At 51.3% G+C, this 18,082-nt stretch overlaps 1 protein-coding gene across 2 annotated transcripts in view; it reads right to left on the bottom strand.

Moving 5' to 3' along the window:
• Bpifb4 (BPI fold containing family B member 4) overlaps window positions 1-17,242 on the bottom strand; it is a 31,243-nt gene extending 14,001 nt beyond the window's left edge. The window contains exons 1-12 of one of the 2 annotated variants that reach the window (XM_004867947.3): window positions 17,072-17,242; window positions 16,009-16,071; window positions 15,018-15,510; window positions 14,113-14,217; window positions 13,373-13,516; window positions 10,525-10,588; window positions 10,064-10,124; window positions 9,686-9,777; window positions 8,138-8,341; window positions 6,468-6,521; window positions 3,896-4,066; window positions 1,200-1,267 (exon numbers count right to left, since the gene is read on the bottom strand). In XM_004867947.3, coding sequence (XP_004868004.2) covers window positions 1,200-1,267; window positions 3,896-4,066; window positions 6,468-6,521; window positions 8,138-8,341; window positions 9,686-9,777; window positions 10,064-10,124; window positions 10,525-10,588; window positions 13,373-13,516; window positions 14,113-14,217; window positions 15,018-15,510; window positions 16,009-16,071; window positions 17,072-17,204 — 1,652 coding nt within the window. In that variant the 5' untranslated portion in view covers window positions 17,205-17,242. Of the gene's footprint in view, window positions 1-1,199; window positions 1,268-3,895; window positions 4,067-6,467; window positions 6,522-8,137; window positions 8,342-9,685; window positions 9,778-10,063; window positions 10,125-10,524; window positions 10,589-13,372; window positions 13,517-14,112; window positions 14,218-15,017; window positions 16,072-17,071 lie in introns of both variants that reach the window. The other variant, XM_087188569.1, reaches the window with a different exon arrangement.
• Window positions 17,243-18,082: the final 840 nt, after the last annotated feature.

Here is an 18,082-nt window from a genome sequence, read left to right as displayed (position 1 = left end):
TTCTGCACTGTGACAGCCTCAGTCTCACTGCACCTGGATCTCACCTGAGAGGCTAGACAGTACAACCTGAGAGGCTGGACCAGACTCAGCCAGGGGGTAGAAAGTTACTTGAGACCACTCAAAAGGATCAGCTTCGTGCCCAGCCAGAGCGTCACAAAGGAGCCTCCATGTTGGGTGTATTTTAGGGTGTATTTTATTCCTTCCTGACTTCTCATTCCTTTTCCAAACATCTTTGCTAACTTGGGCCCCACCACTCTCCCTGCCGGAAACCCCAGCTCTTCCAGTGGCTGCTCCTTCTCCTCTGGGCCTCAAGCTTTACACTGCTGCCACAGAAACTCCTCAGTGGCCATGACAAATATCATTTCATGAGTGTCCCCACTGTTGGGCTTAATAAACATTGCTGTAAAAAGAAAATCTTACAATCACTTAAGAACATGCCAAATATTTGACATATGATCTTATTAATCTTGAAATGGAAATAATAATAGTACTTCTTTCCATAGTTCAATGTCAAGAATTAAATGAAGACACATCTAGAACTTAGCTCAGTGCCTGGCACATAGAAGGCATCTAACAAATAATAGCTATTATTTTTAGAAATCTTATGAAATAGGAAACTATTGTCCCGGTTTTCAGATGAGAAAACAGAGTCAACCAGAAAGTCACTTGGGCAACATCAAACAGCAAGTCAGTGGTCACATCAAGATTTGAACCCATACTGCTGGACTCTAAAGCCAGTACTGGTAGCAGGTCTCACAGACCAGGGTCAGTTCTAGTCCCTCTCTGTGCTTGCTGTGTGTCCTTGAGTAAGGAAATCCACCTCCCTAAGCTGTCATTTTCTCACCTTCAAAAAGGCAGCAAAATAGCCCTGATTTCACAGGTCCTTCAGAAGGATACAACCTATATGGACAAGGACCAAGAGCAGAGCCCTGGTACACCATCATTATTACTGATGCCACTGCTGCTTCCCAAGAAGTTCTGTTTTGTTCAGTGCATGGCTTCACCCCATGGCAGGCCCCTGATGCAGTGTTGGCAGGCACAGGGCATTTTCACCTTTGCAGCCCTCACAGCCATTTGGGCGGCCCCTAATCCCTCCCTGGTGGCCTCTACTCCTTCCCTGGATGTGAGCCAGCCACGGCCACAGCAGCACCAAGACACCTTTCTGAGGAGCAGGAATCCAAGGCAGGAAATCCTCTTACTTGTCCAGCTTGGCATCAATCATGAGCTTATCCCCATCCACAGAAAATGAGGCCAAGAGGTCTGTGTCCTGGAGGAAAGGAAAAGAAAGAAATGTCACTGCTATCATGTACAGGTCATAGTTGCTGAGGGCTCGCTGTGTGCCTTTTGCTGGCCCTGTGTACAGAAGCTGTTCCCTGAGGCCTTGGCCATGCTTCCTTATATTATATAAGCAAGGGGCTTGCGATAGCACTAGCCATATACTAGATCCCTCCACCATGGGGAGGAGTTGGGAGCAACAAGCAGCCAACATTAACTGTTGTTTGCAAGTTATTCACAGAATGGGCTGGGTAAACATTTCTCAGAAAGACAAATGCCACAGGATTCCCATGCTTGGCCCTGTGGATGTTTACCATGACTCTCTGAGATCCCTTTAAGAAGAGAGGGAAGTGGCTTGTAGCCTATGAAACTTTCTCTAGGTGAGCCACTCCAGATGGGATTGGGCATCACGGCTGCCAATCATAACCACCCAACCTTCTAGGAGAAAGCATAAAAGGTCCAGACCTATCCCCCTCTTCCAGGAGGAATTTTGTAGGAAAATTCTTTTTGTTTTCTTGGACCACATCTAATTTAATTTAATTTGATTTAAAAGTTAGCCTTACGAAAATAAAACCAAGCTCCCAACAAATTCAAAAGTGGTATTAGTAACACAATAACAAAGATCGCATGATACAGAAGAACTGGGGTTCTGGGTGCCTGTGGCAAGGACCTAAGCTGGTACTGGAAATCATCCTTAGGGAAGGGTTTGAATGGAGGACTGAAGCATGTGTACAATTTGACCAAATAAAAAAGAGAGTGAAAGAATAATCCAGACTGTGGGCAAGGCATGTGCAAAGCCCTTGGGGAAGGAAAGAGGGAAGGATTAATAGGTTAGAGAGGAGACTAGAGAGTGGATTGTATGAGGCTAGAGTGGAATGGAGCCAAACCAAGCAGAGCTTGGGGCTCTGCTGCCCTGATACAATAGGGAGTTCTGATGATGGGCTCTCAGCTGGCCCAAAGCTTGGGCTATTGTTGGAAAGTCACACAATAAGGGCTGATCAATGGGTGCAGAGTGGGCAAGAATTGGTCCTTCTGATCTTTCATCAAATGATGGAAAAAAAAATCCCACACCCCATAGCCAGCCAAGAACACCCATTTCTCCAACCTGAAGTGGCTCGTTTCATCTCAATAGGGACTGGGAAGACATAGAAGATGGGGCTAGGGGTCTGAACCCAAGGGTCTGTAGACTTACACAAAGGAAGATGGCACTTACCACTTCACACATGGCAACATATCACTTAACACGTGTGATATGTTTAGTGAGCCCTACCATGTCCTGGGCCCTGTGCTATACTCTGAGGATCCAGCAGTGAAGAAATCATCCAAGTCTCTGCCCAGCAATAAACTATCAAATGTGGTGTTTTGTTTTGTTTTTTTGTACTGGGGATTGAACTCGGGTCCTTAGGCTTGCGCAACAAGTGGTGAAACCACTGAGCTAAATCCCAGGCCCTCAAATGTGTACGGTCGAGGCTACAAGCAAAGTAAATGAGAGAGAGAGAGAGACAGAGAGACAGAGAGAGGAAGACAGAAAGAGAGAGAGAGAGAGAGGCGGGGAGGACAGAGAGTAAAAGAGTAGGAAGTGATCCGGGAACATCTCTCTGAGGAGGGATGTTTGAGCAGAGGCCTAAAGGAAATAAGGGAGTGAGCCCTGCAGACATCCTAGGAAAGAAGATTCCACACCTAGGAAATAGCATGTGTGAAGGCCGGTCCTGACATATTGGGGGAGCATTGAAGAGCTGAGAGGTGAGCACGAGATGATCTTGCAGGACTTTACAGGTCATTTTCAGGAGACTGACTTCTATATGAAGATTTAAGGAAAGTAGGAGAGTAGTATAATTCATATTTTAAATGGATTCCTCTAAAATAACTTCTAGTGTCCTATAACATAGTAGGGTGACTACAGTTAACAATAATATGTTATACATTTCAAAATAGCTAAAAGAAAGAACTTTGAATGTTTCCAGACATACACACAAAAAAAATGTTTGAGGAGATGGATATGCTAATTACCCTGATTTGATCATGATACATTGTATGTGTGTGCTGAAACATCTCATGGTATCCCAAATCTAGGTACAATTATTATGCATCAATTAAAAATGTAAAGAAAGAGAATTCTTCTCTATGAAATAATTGTGGAAATTGTTGTATCTGGATCTGTTCCCTGTTGGGTGCCATGGACAAGCGAGTAGGTACCATCTGTCTTGTTTCTTTCTTCCTGGAACGTAGTAGGAAGCATAACACACAGTAGTTGCCCAACAAATATTGCTGAATGAATGACCTAGGTCAATTCTGCCATGCACCATGATATACAACCCCTGAGAATGACAACAGCCAGCACTTGGGGAGTCTTTACAGTACATCCAATACTGCTCTGAGCATCTTATTAATACTGATGACTTGAGGCCAAACCCATGTAGTAGAGGAAAAAGCAGGCCCAGAGACAGGGAGTGACCTGCCCAAGGTCACACAACCAGAAACGGTAAAGACTGGATATTAATCATCCAAGCAGTCATTATGGTGGAGACTGTGGGGATCTGAAGGGGCCTGGGGGCTTCCAGAGACCATGAGGCTCTATCTTAAGGCCCAGCTGGGGGCCAACAACACCCCAGACACTTACCACGTCAATGAGGCAGATGGTGGTCTCTACATCATTGGGCTGGGAGACCACGACCTCGGAGGTGGCAAACACCTTCACCAGTGCCTTGTCCTTCTCCAGTGTCACTGATGGTGGGTTGGGGACCTGGATCTTGATGGTGAGTGGGCGGGATTCAGGGTACTGCTGGAACACCTGTGAGAGGGCATGGGGCCAGATGAGTGAGCCCCTTGGCAACAGGGGGCCAGGAGGTTGTCAACCAATCTTCAAAGCCAGAGCCCAGGGAGTCTCTGAGTAGCTTCAGATCCAACATGTCTGGAGTCCTACAGGCCTCAGGCAAAGCCACCAGCCCATTGTGGTACAGGGGATGGGGATGTAATCCCTGAGTCACTTGTAGGCTGTTGTAAGAATTGAATGGGACAGTGCTGGGAGCTCCAGGCTCAACCCTTGACACATGGATGCTCAGACCTGGCACTGAGCCAACTGGGGGTCTCATGGGCTGCTGGCCCATGACCTGAGTGACAGCCTTGACAACTCTTGGGGTACATTTTTTTTTTTTGGTACCGGGGATCAAACTCAAGTCCTTGAGCCTGCAAGGCAGGCGACGGAACCACTGAGCTAAATCTCCGGCCCTTCTTGGGGTACTTTTTCTCCAGGCTACAGATGAGAAGACTGAGGCTCTGAGGAAAATGTCAAGTAAGATGTCCAAGGCCACCAGGGAGGCTGAGGTTCCAGCCCAGGTCTGTGTGACACAGAGCCCCGGCCCTTTGCCACCCTTCCTACAGTGAGAAAGTCCATGCCTCTGGGGATCTCACCAAGATGTCCCCAAGCAAAGCCCAGGCTACCCATCCTGCCTGAATTCACCAGGTCCTAGGACCCACGGGGGAGGGAATGGAGCCTGTTTGCTGCAGACTAAGCCCAAGAGCTATTTGCTAAAGGCACCAAATGACCAGTTTGTCATGTTTAATGATAACTGATTTACCATGCAATTGATTTTAAGGAGTTCTCTTCTTAAATATATCAAATGAGTACAAAGATGCCCCGTTTGTATGGAAACTTCACCATGGGCAATGCTGCAGCACGGTGCCTGGCCCTGAGACTTTGTTCACTTTCCTGAGCACATGCAGGATGAAATTCTTTTGTACAAGCTCCTGGTCAGAGTAAAAATCTTGTGCATTCTGCCATTTGATCACTCTGCAAATTCACCCTTTGGCAGATTGGCTTTCAACAAGTCAATTATTTGACAGATTAGCTTTTCCTAAGGTGACTTCCAGTACTTCCTGGGGGGCACCTGGGGTCCCAACCATCACAACAGAGAAGCAGCCTCCTCGGCCCCAGACCTGGTCGGGCCTCTCTGGGTAACGCTCCCTGACCTGAGTCCCCAGAACACAAGGCCAGGGTCTAGCCTGAACCCATGGACTCTGACCAATAGCCATTCCAAGTCCTGAGTCCTTGCTCCAGCCCAGCTCTGCCACTGCCTCTGAGCCTGTTTCCCCATGTGTAAAATGGGGTGCTTGTCCCTCCTTGCCCTGTGGGAGGACTACTAGAAACAAATAAAAGAATGGATTCTAAGAAAATTTTCTAAGCTGTAAAATGCAGTGTGCCCAGGAAGTGATACAGTGAAGAAAGATCTTCCAACATCCCAGAGCAGCTCCTGCTTAGGTTTCTGGAGAACGGTATGTCTGTTGTTCCTCCCAAGATCACATGAGGGCGATAGCGGCCACTTGTTGAATTTGACTCTGCTCCTGCTTCTGAATTCCACACTGGAGACGAGAACGGTGGAAAGAGGGCAGAAATGCTCCAAACAGATGTGGATGCAGACATCCTTCACCTTGAGAATACTTCCTACATGAAGAGCTCTGCCACAGGGCACAGGACCATTGCCCTGGAACCAGGGCTGGTATCAGAAAGATTTTTGTTCCATCTCTATGAACAAGAGTGAATTTGCTCTAGTCTTTTTTTTAAAAAAAAAATTGTAGTAATCAATAATAATAGTAGTAGTTAAAGCTCTGCCCTTGGATTCCAGACTTCAGGTCCACAGCCACGCTAAAGGGTGAGCATGGTTGTCCTCATTTTCCAGATAAGAAATCTGAGGCTCAAAGTGATGGCATCATTTGCATGTGGTAATATGGCTGGGATGCGCTGGGCCGTATCTGTCATCTCTAAAGATCTAGCTCCTTCCCTCTAAGGCCCCACATGCCTGTGTGCCTGGCTCTGTGCTGGCCTCTTTTCCTGCATCATCCCCTCCACCCTCCCAGATCACCTGAGCCCGTGGGAGGGTGTCAGCATGGTTTGGTTGACCAATGAGGACAGTAGGACTTGGAGATGTTAGAACTTGTGTCACAGTCACACAGCAAAGGAGTGGCCGGGCAGGGATTAGACCTGCACAGGCTGGTCCACTGCCAGAGTTCAGGATCTGTCCACCCCCCTCCCTCCCTCCATGTGCTCCTCCCAGGCAGGGTCTGTTCTTCATGCCTTTGTCACTGCACTAGACAGGGAGGTGAGACCCATCACCCTAGTGCTGAGCACCTTTCCTTCCAACCAGGTCAGGGGAGGGAGGCTGGAGACAATGGCAGCGCCCTCCTTACTTACGCACCTTGGGAATCAGGGCCCCCAGCGTGGACGTGGTGAGTGGGGGAAGCTCATCAAACTGCAGGAGAAGGACAAGGATCACGTGAGTGCTGAGGTGACAGAGGCACAGCCGTCAGACTCCCACATGCTCCGAGACACCACGGGGCACCTTCTTTCCCTGAATGACCCCTGGGGAAGCTCCACCTCCCAACAGCAGCCAAGTGGGTGCCGGCAGCTTAGAGTCACCACAGGCCTGACTTGAAGAACAGGAGGTAAGACCTGAGTCTTCCTTCTCTGCTATGCAATTCTTTGGTAAAGCAGGGTGCACATCATCGAGTCCATTTGCACAACCCAGTGTCCACTGAACCTTGGCTTCTGCCATGTCCCCACACCACTTGTACCGTTACTTACTTTGTGTATTCCACAAACAGGCTTACATGTAAAGACCTAAGATATAAAACAATGGAAATCCAGTGCCACTTGGCTGTCATAAAATCAATGCGGTGTGAAGAAGCATGGATATTGCATGGATATAGCTGGCTGTGGAGTCATTGCATGACTGAGTGCTGTTCTCCCTCAGTTAAAAAGGGGGTGCTTAGAACTGCAAGAGAGATAACTAAACCCTGGCACTTAATGGATACGTTCTCCTCAGTGGAATCAAAGATTGCCACAATTTGTATGATGCTCTTTTGGAGAACACTTTGTCCTTAAGAGAAACAGTGAGGTTTATGGGGCAAAACATCATAAGCAAAACGTCAGATGGGATGGATGGCTAGATGAATGGGGGAGATGGATGGATGAGTGGATGGATGGGCAGACAGACGGACAGAGAGTGGATGGGTGGATCAGTGAGTTGATAGGTGGATGGATGAATGGATGGGTGGATGCTGGGTAGGTGGATAAATGACAGGTGGATGGATGGAAGGGTAGACCAGTAAGAAGATAGATGGATAGATAGGTAAAGGGTATGTGTGCATGAGTTGTGATTTTTTTGCAACTTTTCTGAAGACTTGAAAGTTTTCAAAAGAGTTCAGAGAGAAAATGACTGGAGCACACCTCAGGGTAGTATTATGTTCTTAAGTTACCTTTTCATGTGTGTGGTACTAGCAATTGAACCCAGGGCCTTTGCGCTGAACTTACATTCACACAGCCGTTTTTTACTATTTTATTTTGAGATAGGGTCTTGCTAAGTGACTAAGTTGCTCAGGCTAGGCTTGAACTCACAGTCCTCCTCCCAGGGTGCTAGGATTACAGGTATATGTATGTGAAACCATGCCTAGCTTCTTATGTATCTTTTTTCTTGGTACCGGGGTTCAAACTCGGGACCTTGTGCTTGTGAGGCAGGTGCCAGAACCACTGAGCTAAATTCCCGGCCCTGTATCTTTTAATTACTTATGTACTTGGTATTCACTTTCCAAGTGGAAGGATCCCAAACATTTATATTGAGGTACATACAAGTGAATATATGTTACGCTTTTTTAAAAAATATTGAAATAAAATCCAACAGACTTGAATTGAAGCAACATCCATCCTACCATGGGATGTTCAGCATCAAGCCTGTGAGCCAAGTGGAAGCCCTGAGCACCAGCTTGGGGAAACTGGATGTGACTGGTGCACATCTGAGACCCAGAGATGAGCCCAGGGGCCTGTCCATAGCTGGGGACTGAACAGGATCAGCAGAAGCCCAGGACTCACCATGCCGTCAGTGATGTCAATGTTCAGCGCCCCTTCCTTCTGCAGCATAGTCAGCACCTTGCCCAGGAAGTTAGCCGAGATGCCCAGCTGGGAGTTGGTATTGTCACCCATGGGGGGCAGCTCTGGCATCTGCAGCCTGGGCGATAGAGCAGGCCGGCCCAGGGGGTAGTCGATAAGATCTCCTCCCGCTTCCGAAACCAGAGTCTGTGGCGGCAGAGAAGAAGTGGTCGTGGGGTGTGGGGAGGAGGGCAGAAGGAGGCTGAAGTGAGGCCAGAGTGAGCCTCTGGGTGCCTCTTTTCCATGGCCCCAGCTCTGCTTCAGATTGTGACCACGTACACTTCCTGTGCATCTGTGGCACAGCTTCTCAGCCCTGCCATGTGACAGCATGGGGGCGCTTCCATACGGTACACACTGGCACAACCCCTCTGTGATGGCCACAGTCCCAGAGACAGCCCACAAAGCTCTGTGGGCTCTGTCCCACGGGTGCTCAGGCCCCATCGAAGCCATGCAGCTGCACCTGCCCTCTGCAGTGAGGCCACCAGGACCTTGCCAGACCTCAGCCCTCACCTTGGCCTGGTCCTTCCTCAAAGCTGCTCCACCCTGCCAAGCACAAGGATCACCACCTCCAGGAAGCCCTCCTGCACCTGGGGATCCCATTTCAATGATTTTGCCTCTCAAGCAGCACTGGATCAATAACTGCATATTTATTCCAGTGATTCTTTTCAGCCTGGCCTCTCCAGTAGATCGGCATCCCCCAGGGCTGACTGTCTCACTCATTGCTACTCTCCCAGCTCCCATCCTGGGCAGAGCACCCAGTGGGACCCAGAAAGTGTCTGTCTCTGCAGAGTGGGTGTTTGTAAACATGTTACACATGCATATGCGTGTGCAAGGCAGATGTCTGTGTGCACATGTACTTTCAGCCCCTAGCAGCAGGTCCCCAGGACCCTTAGAATGCTGATTCCAATTCGCATGTTTCTTCCCAAGTTCATTTTCAGTGACGTTACATTGGTGGGTAGAAATTGGCCCTGACAGGAGCGTTTATGCCATGAACATCAGCAAATGCTGCTACTCAAGGCTTTATTTTTAACCATAGAGATCCAGTTGTTAAATGCACACCAGCCAAACCAGCCCCTAGCAGCAGCTCCAGAGCCGGAAGCTGGATCATCTGGGTTCAGATCTCAGGTCCACATTTACTAGACCTTGGGTGAGTGGGGTTTTTTTTTTTGGTACTGGGGATCAAACTTAGGACCTTGCCCTTGCAAGGTAGGCATGGCACCACTGAGCTAAATCCCCTGCCCTTGGGTGAATGATTTAACCCCTCTGCACCTCTGTTTTCTCAATAAGCGTGCTATAGTTTTGAGGACAGATTGACTGAATCTACAGGGAGCACTTACAATGTTCCTGGTCCACACTGAGCATGGGTGAGTGTCAGCTAGGACTATACTTCTTGATATGATTCCTAGAGGTCTTAGTCTAGTAGGAAAAGGGCCCTGTTCTCATATTGCTGGGGCCACCTTCACCCCTCCCAGGCCAAGTTGCAGGACTCACATTGAGGTCCAGCTCCAGGAACTCGCCGGTCACCAACGGGAGGCTTGAGAACGTATACTGCACACTTCCCAGGATGCCCAGTGGTATCAGAGCTGTAGGAAAAGGGGAGGTTGCAGGCTGTGCACTCTGCCACCCAGGTACCTTTCCTCCCTGAAAGCTGAGGAGCCTCTGAGTACATAGCCACCAGGGCAGAGCCTGGCTCACATCCACCTTCCCCAGGCCAGGTGGGGTGTTTGGGGCAGAAGGAAAGGAAGGGCAGGTGGGCACCCCTGCCACACCCACCCACATGGCCCTCCTCCCAGATGTTGTATCCCCAGGCCTGGCCCTGCGCAGCCATTAGTGACATCAGCCCAGTGCAGCCAAGCAGGTAGGACTTACAGTCCACGAGACCCAACTGGTCGTTGATGAGACCCAGCACCACATCCACGATGGGGCAGAGCTGTGGGGAGAAACGCCATGGGGTCGGTGCCATTGCAGGGAGTCAGGAAGGGGGTGCGCCCATAACAACAAGGGCAGCTCGTGTCTGAGACTGTTCCATGCCATGCTCTGTCCTCACCTTAGCCCCATGGGGAGCCTCTGTCCCAGTTCCCATCCTAAAGACCAGGAAACTGAGATGTGACTCGTCACGCAGCTCAGAAGAGTTCGAGCTGCGAGTGGAACCCAGAGCTGTGTGAAGCTCAGGCATCTCCCCCTTTCTCCGCCCATCTGTCTGTCCACATCTCCACGTCCTTCCCACACCCCAAGAACCTGCCCTGGCCCTGGCTCCTTCCATCCCTCTAGGTCACCTGTGTGCCCCTCCGGATAAAGGCAAGACTGTGGTCCCTCCTGCCCACTCTTACCAAGTCAGGGAGCACATTGGCCAGGACTCGGTTTACCAAGTTGTCCACGAGGTTGGGGAGAAGCCTAGAGAGAGAGGGGCAGGCTAAGGACCAGGCTTGCAGCCATGGAGGGTTCCCAGGGCAGGTTGAGCTGGGTGTCTCTGCCCAGCCCGGATACTGCTGGTCCTTAGCTGCAAAGATCGCTCCCTCCTTCCCGTCTCACCCTCTTTGCGGCTGTCTGCTGCAGTTCCAGGTAACCTTCCCAGAGGACAAGGGAGGGTGCTGCTTCATCCAAGCCAACAACACAGTACCCAGAGCATGCCAGGTGCTCAATGAATCTTTGTAGAAGAGACAGAAGGAGAAATTCTGGCCAAAACATGTGCTCTCATGATCCATATTAAAGGACAGTTTATTGTTACTAAAAAGATTGGGAGTGTGATCCGTTTTACAGGCAAGGATGCTGAGGTTCAGAGCAATGACCAAGAGCAAGTTCTAAGTATATTACCAAGCTCTTAACTGCCCCGCCTGTCCTGCTAGCTAAGGAGTGGGTAGAGCATAAACAGGCAAGACACATGGGTGGACAGACAGAAAGACCTGGATGCAAGGATTTGTTTTCAGGGCCCTGGAGTGATAAGCAGATGAGGGAAGTGTGACCAGGCTAACACAAAGAATCCCTGGTGGATTCACCCCTAGAAAACTGCCTCCCAGCTCCCCTGAACACAGCTGGGCTCCTCCTCTGAGATGGCAGCTACAGGGCTGTGCCAGGTTGGCAGAGCAAGGAATTCCTCCATGCAAAGTCCTGATGGAATGTCTCCCCCAGAGCTTACCGCATCTCAGGCCCCTTTAGGAGCATTCACCCTGGTTCCAGTTCTCCTCATATGGGAAGTCCCCAAGAACTCAAGCAGGTATATGCTGGGTGCCTGTGTGTGTGTGTGTGTGTGTGTGTGTGTGTGTGTGTGTGTGTGTTGAGGAGCAGTTTGCCATTAATCTGTGCATATTCAGAGCACAATTACTTTTTCCCTTCCTCAAGATTATCCAATAGATGCAAAGGGCCACATGTGAAATGACATCTATAAAAGCTTATTCGTTGCCACGGCAGCAGATTAGACACACTGAAATGCCCAGCTATACGGGGCTGGGTGCATAAATGATGGTTCATCCAGAGGATGGAACATTACACAGCTATGAACAATTAAACAAGGGTGCATTCAGTGTTTGGATACAGAGAATTCTCTGATGGAGTAAGTAAAACACAAAGTGCAAAGCCAGAGTTTAGAGCAGGTGCCCATTTGCAATAGAGGAGATGAGAATTGGAATCCACACTCATATTTGCTACATTTAAACAGGGAAGTTGGAAGGAAAATTAAGAACTGAGTCACCACAGTGGGCTTAGTGGGAAGGGGCAAAAGGACAGGATAGAAGGACATGCTTCATTCTGTGCCTTTTTTGTCACTTTACATTTTGAAATTATGTTACCGTCAAATATATTTCCGAGTGAAAATGTGATTTTAAAAGTCTGTGAAGCTCCTATGTTTTGAGCCCCAGGGCCCAATTTTCTCTACCCCCACCCACCTTGACATAGAAACAAGACAGAGAGAATCCCACGTGAGTCAGAAAGCTTAGGTTCACACTTCACAAGGGGCTTTTCCGCTCCCAAAGGCTGGATAAGCGGAGGGCGGCAGCACTGGACCAAGGGGTTGATAAGATAGGATGGAAAGCGGGGGACAGAGACCCCAAAAAAAGAGGCTGGAGAAGAGTCCCCCTCTCTGGGAGAAAGGGACTTGGCTCTGAGCTGTCCTGAGCATGTTTTTCCCGACCACCACTGGGGGACAGGGTGCTGGCCAGTACATGGACACGAGAAGCCTCTCAGGACAGAGGTGGCATCTTGGTCAATTTGTGGGGAATGTGTAGTAGAAAAAGCTCCCCCTGACTAGGGGTGCATGGACAGAAGAGCTGAGAAATGTCTCCATCGGGAGGGACACAGAAAGACAGATAACCACTCTGAGACATGTGCTATGGCTTAGACCTAGAATGTCCCCCAGAGTCTCGTGTGTTCTGAGGGGGGGCCTGGGAAGGCGACTGGATCTTGGGGAGTTATACTCAGCAGTGGATTGATCTACTGACCAGTTTAGTTGCTAAATGTACTGTTAGGAGGTGGGGCCTGGAAGGGTTTATTCTTGTCCTGGCTCCTCTCTGCTCTCTGCTTCCTGGCTGCCACGCAGCTTTCCTCCACCATGCTCTTCCCCTATGCTGTTTCTGCCTTGGAGCTAGCCCACCAGGGACTGAACCCCCAAAACATGAGTCACCTTAAACCTCTCCTCCTTTAAACTGTGGATGTTGGGAATTTTATCCCAGTGACAGTAAAGCTGACTAAGACAACATATATTTATAAACTCTTACGACACAGCAGTTTATGCACTTAGAGCTTTACATTCATTATCTCAATTACTATGGAAACAAGAATTTACCCTCATTTCACAGGTAGGGAAACTGGAGGCCAGAGAAGGCAACAAAGTTGTCCAAAGTCATAAAGCAATAAAGAGTGAAGCTGAGACCTAAGTCCCAGGTATCCTCCTGGCCACAAAGATGAATACCTGTTCACAGGGCTGGAGCTGCATGTTATGACCATTCCCCAACCTGGCTGAGGCCTACATCCTGGGTTCAAAGACACAGCCTCTGAATTTCCATCAGGCAAGTGCCAGACCAGGGCCAGGGAGGAGTGTGGATGGGTCCCTGTGAGTCCTCACTGCTCCTGGGTATCATGGCTCTGCCTGCCCCCGGGCCACAGGGAGGGGAGAGGTGCCATTTTGTTTGCCAGAGGCAGATGTTCCTGCCTCTCCCAAGGAGCTCCACAGCCAGCTGGACTCACCCTCGCAGTAGCTTGACTTTGATGCCCCCCAGCAGGGTGTCGCACCTCTCGATGACCAGCCGTGGATAACCAGTGCGGTCCATGGTCAGCCGGACTTTGGCAGAGATGTTCACTTCCACTGAGATGTCCAAGAAGCCAATGAGACTAAAGGAGACCAAGGGGCCAAGTGGACAGTGAGTCACACTCCAGCCACCAGGCCCACCAGCACCTCTCACCTCAGGCTTTAGCCCTGACTGTCCCCGTCAGCCTTCGTGTCCCTTGCTCAGCTCTAAGAAGGCTGAGAACAGAGGTCAGTATAAATTCTGGTTTCCAAGGTAACCATCCAATTGCTTAACTTTGCAGGCGTGACCTCATTCGTGTAGATCGACTGATGGAAAAGTCCACCCCTGAGGTCCTTCAGGAAGCACCTACTGCATGGTGGGCCTCTCTGCAGGTGGCCACAGCCAGCCGGGAAGGGAGGTGGCCTCACATCCCAGCGCAGGTGGAGATACTAAGGCTCAGTGGCACTGGAAGTCTGACCCGAGGTCAGGCAGCTTGTAAGAGTCAGGAACCAAGCCCAGGTTGTCCTCTGACTCCAACCTCCCAGACCTTAAACAACCTGCTGGGCTGCCTTCACAGAGGACAGTGACCACGGGGGTGACTTCAGTTCCCCCACCTTATGGATGCAGAGACCAGGTGTGGCAAGGGGAGGTGACTCGCCCACGGTCTCCCTGTGGGGACAGAATGACAAGGGCACACACCTCTTCCCACTGATGGCCACTCGGGTGTACAGGTTCAGGTAAACACCCACGCCGGGCAGGAGCCTCACAGACACCCGGGGCAGGGTCAGCTCCATGATGCGCAGCCTGTACAGGGTGACAGCCTTGTGACCTGAGGTACCCCCTGCCATGGCCCACCGCAGTGCCCTCCCTCACACCGCACTCTGCTCCTCATCCTGAGTCTAAAGAGACCTGCGGTTCCCAGGCAGCACAGAGAACCCAAGGAGAACTTCAGTCCCACCACCCAGGGAGCCGCTGTGCCTCTCTGTGCATTTCCACACCACAGTGCCATGCCCTCTGCTTGTCCCTGCCCCTTGTGAGGCTCCTCCTCCAGGAAACCCCCACCCTCTGATAGATGCGTTCCCTTACCCCCCAGGACCTCTATCGCTGTTGTGACTGGCAGCTGTCTGCAGGCTCTGTCACCCAAGCCCAAAAACCCCACCAGCCCAAAGCTTCTCAGGAGTGGAGCTAACCACTGGATCTGTCCCCTGTGCCAGCACAGTGTCCCTCATATAGCAGAAGCTCTACATATCTGTTGGATTAAATGACTATGAGCAGGAGCCTGGGCATGGTTGAATATATCACACGTATGAAATTATATAATATAATACATGTATGTTGTTAATTTTAAAGCCTCAGGAGTTTCCACCTAACTACCTTACTATGACCATTCTACAGATGAGGAAACTGAGGCTGGAGAAATGGAAAGGCTAGCACCAAGTCACACGCACCTACCTGGGGTACAGTTGGGTTCAGAGGCTGCACTATTTCCTGCCAAGGCCCCAAGCTACACACAGTGCCATGTCCGGCCCCAAGGTCCCTCCCTGAGGAGCCCTTCCCCACTCGCTGGCCCCTGGGGAACTTGATAGGAAACCCAGCCGCCTTACCCTGTGATGCCCTGCACAGTGCTGAGGAGGCCACCTTCACCGAGCACCCCGAGGACACCGCCGCCTCCGAGCAGCCCTCCGTCCCCAAGGAGACCGCCTCCGCCGAGCAGGCCGCCTTGGCCCGCCAGGATCCCCTCGTTAGCCAGCATGCCCCCGGCACCCAGCAGGCCGCCCGGGCCCAGCGCCCCGGTGGCTACCCCTGGAGGGATCTGCCCCGGACGCAGCTCACGTCGGTGAAGCCTGCCCTCTGCGGACCGGTACCAGCCCCGGTGGTGGCCATAGGTGTTGGCGCTGTCATCCCCGCGCCGCAGGTCCCTGATGCTGCCATCAGACTCCAGAATCTCACCATAGCGGTATTTGCCCCCCAGCTGGGCAGTATTGTCATTGGTCTCAATGTGACCGTATCTGTAATTTCCACCAAGCTGTTTGCCGTTGGTGTACTGGGGGGGACGCTCTCGGACATGGAAGTCATTGTAGGGGACACCACCAACACCTCGGGAGAATTCAGCATTTCTGTAGTCATCATATCGGTGCCGCCCACCACCCAAAAGACCACTGCCACCACCCAACAAACCACCACCGCCACCCAGCAGCCCCCCACCACTGCCACCCAGCAGCCCCCCATGGCTGCTTCCTCCACCACCCAGCAGCCCCCCACCACTGCCACCCAGCAGCCCCCCATGGCTGCTTCCTCCACCACCCAGCAGCCCCCCACCACTGCCACCCAGCAGCCCCCCACCACTGCCACCCAGCAGCCCCCCATGGCTGCTTCCTCCACCACCCAGCAGCCCCCCACCACTGCCACCCAGCAACCCCCCGCCACTGCTGCCACTGCCCCCCAGTAAGCCTCCACCCAAGAGGTCACCACCACCCGCTCCGCCCCCGCCACCAAGCAGGCCCCCCAGGAGACCATTGCTCCCACCACCTCCACCCCCACCGCCACCGAGCAGCCCCCCCAGGAGGGGCCCGCCACCGTCAGCGCCGGCTTTACCCACGGGCACCTCTCTCAGGGCGGAGTGGAGAGCATCGCTCTGCTGTAGTGTGCCTGAGATAGCTGCAGAGAGGCACAGGGGTCAGTCAGGGTCCTCCTGCCCTCCCCAGCCCACCTTAGGCACAGTGTGGCCAGCTTCCTGGGCCACCTCTCCTCTCCCACCAGGAAGTGTGGGGCAGGAAGACCCCTCAAGGCTGGGTCACTCTGCTGGGCTTCGCCCGACCTCACTTGAACTAGATTTTGACCTATCCAGCCATGCCCAGCTAAATTTCCTTTGTCATTGCCCCTGTTCTAAGTGCCCTACACTTCGCAGCTTTAAAAAAAATTTTGATCTCATCGTGCATTATCTGTTCTTGGGAAACAGTCAGGGCCAGAATAACTGTCCCTGTTTGCCAGACAAATACACAAATACACGGAGGCCTGGGAAATTCTCGGAGGCAACTCAGGGCGGCAGGGACGGGTTTCACTCTCAGAACAGTGCTGGGCAAGAACTGGGGCAGGGAATGGGTCCCCACTTTCCAGACGACAGCACAGTCATGGAGGCAGGGATTATAGCTCCTGCATTTGAAGGCCTCCTAGGCCCCAGGAATGGAGCTCATTTAGTCCTCATATCAGTCCTCAGAGATAGGGATAATTACATCCTTTTTTCAGATGAGGAAACTGAGGTTCAGAGAACTCAAGTCAAGAATTTAAGGTCATAGAAGCAGGATTTGAATCATGAGAAGGCTGGTTCTAGGACCCAAATTCTTTTTTTTTTTTTTTTTTTTTTTGGTACCAGGGATCAAACTTGGGTCCTTGCACTTCAAGGCAGGCAGTGGAACCACTGAGCTAAGTCCCGGGCTCTAGGGCCCAAATTCTTAATCAGTGCTCTACTGCCTCAAGAAAATGAGAATAAAGTCCCCAGCACCATGCCTGGCACATAGTAGGCACTCAGGAAATGGTAGCCGGAGAAGTCACCCAGCCACTTGAGGTGGACTGGCCAGGGGGACCCGTGGGTACTTGAGTTGGCTGGCCCAACCTGCCCGCCCTGCACCGCCTCAAACCCCTTCCGGGCTGGACTCACCATTGCTCAGCACATCCTTGGTAACCCTGAGGACCGTGTTTGTCTCTTGGCTGCCGCACACAGCTACCACACACAGAGTAGCCACACACCACGCTGTCCACATGCCGGTGCTGCTTCCCTGCTGAGGAGACATGGCCGTGGCTGGGCATGACCACCTCAGCAGGCAGAAGTAGGGACCCTCAGCCAAGAATCATATCAGAATCCAGAGACATCCGGGCACAGTGGCAGCTGTAACCTCAGCTACTCAGGAGGCTGAGGCAGGAGATTGCAGGTTTGTGGTCAACTCATCCTACATAACCAGACTTTGTTTCAAAATAAAATTTAAAAATGGCCAGGGATGTGGCTTAGTGGTGAGCTGAACCCCAGTCCAGGGCAGTTGGGGTTGGGGAGGCTGTGGTTCTGAAACCACCTTTTGAATTTTTCAAACTGATATGAATCTGGTGATGCAATGTGGCTCCATTAACTAAATTGTCCCATAGCACGGGTGCCTAATTATCTCCTGAGATGAAATTTATAAAATGGGCCACCAGCAGAGGGGAACAAGAATTCCAACAAAACAGCAAACTGATAGCAGGCAGGCTCTGGGAAATCTCCCAGCACCCACCCATTCACCGTCCACCCTTACCCACGCCCCATCTGCTTCTTTACTCGTTCTGCCCTCCCACCCATCCCCTCGCACCCGTCCATCTATCCAGCCAACCATCTTCCCAGCTATCCGTCATCCATCCGGCATGCTAACAGCCATCCAGCCAGCTCTCTTCCGTCTGTCCATCCACTCATCCACACACTCATCTGGGCAACCTTCCAAACCTCCAGCCAGCAAACACCTTCCCGCCTCTTTGGATTCAGATCGGGCGCCCTGGATTCGTGCTGATTGGGTTCTACTCAGAGACTTGACCTTTTCAAGCCTGATCATGAATGTGCTGCATCTAATACAGACACTTGGTAAACTGTGACATAGTTATTGTTTGGAGACTAATATTTCAGATCCTCAAGAAGTGCGTAGGGAAT

The sequence above is a fragment of the Heterocephalus glaber genome, unplaced genomic scaffold (assembly GCF_053883595.1).
Source record: "Heterocephalus glaber isolate CG9 unplaced genomic scaffold, H.glaber_assembly_v1.0 deba00001532, whole genome shotgun sequence".
NCBI classification, from domain to species: domain Eukaryota; kingdom Metazoa; phylum Chordata; class Mammalia; order Rodentia; family Bathyergidae; genus Heterocephalus; species Heterocephalus glaber.
The sequence above is the reverse complement of the archived record's forward strand: the minus strand, read 5'-3'. Positions and strand labels throughout refer to the sequence as shown.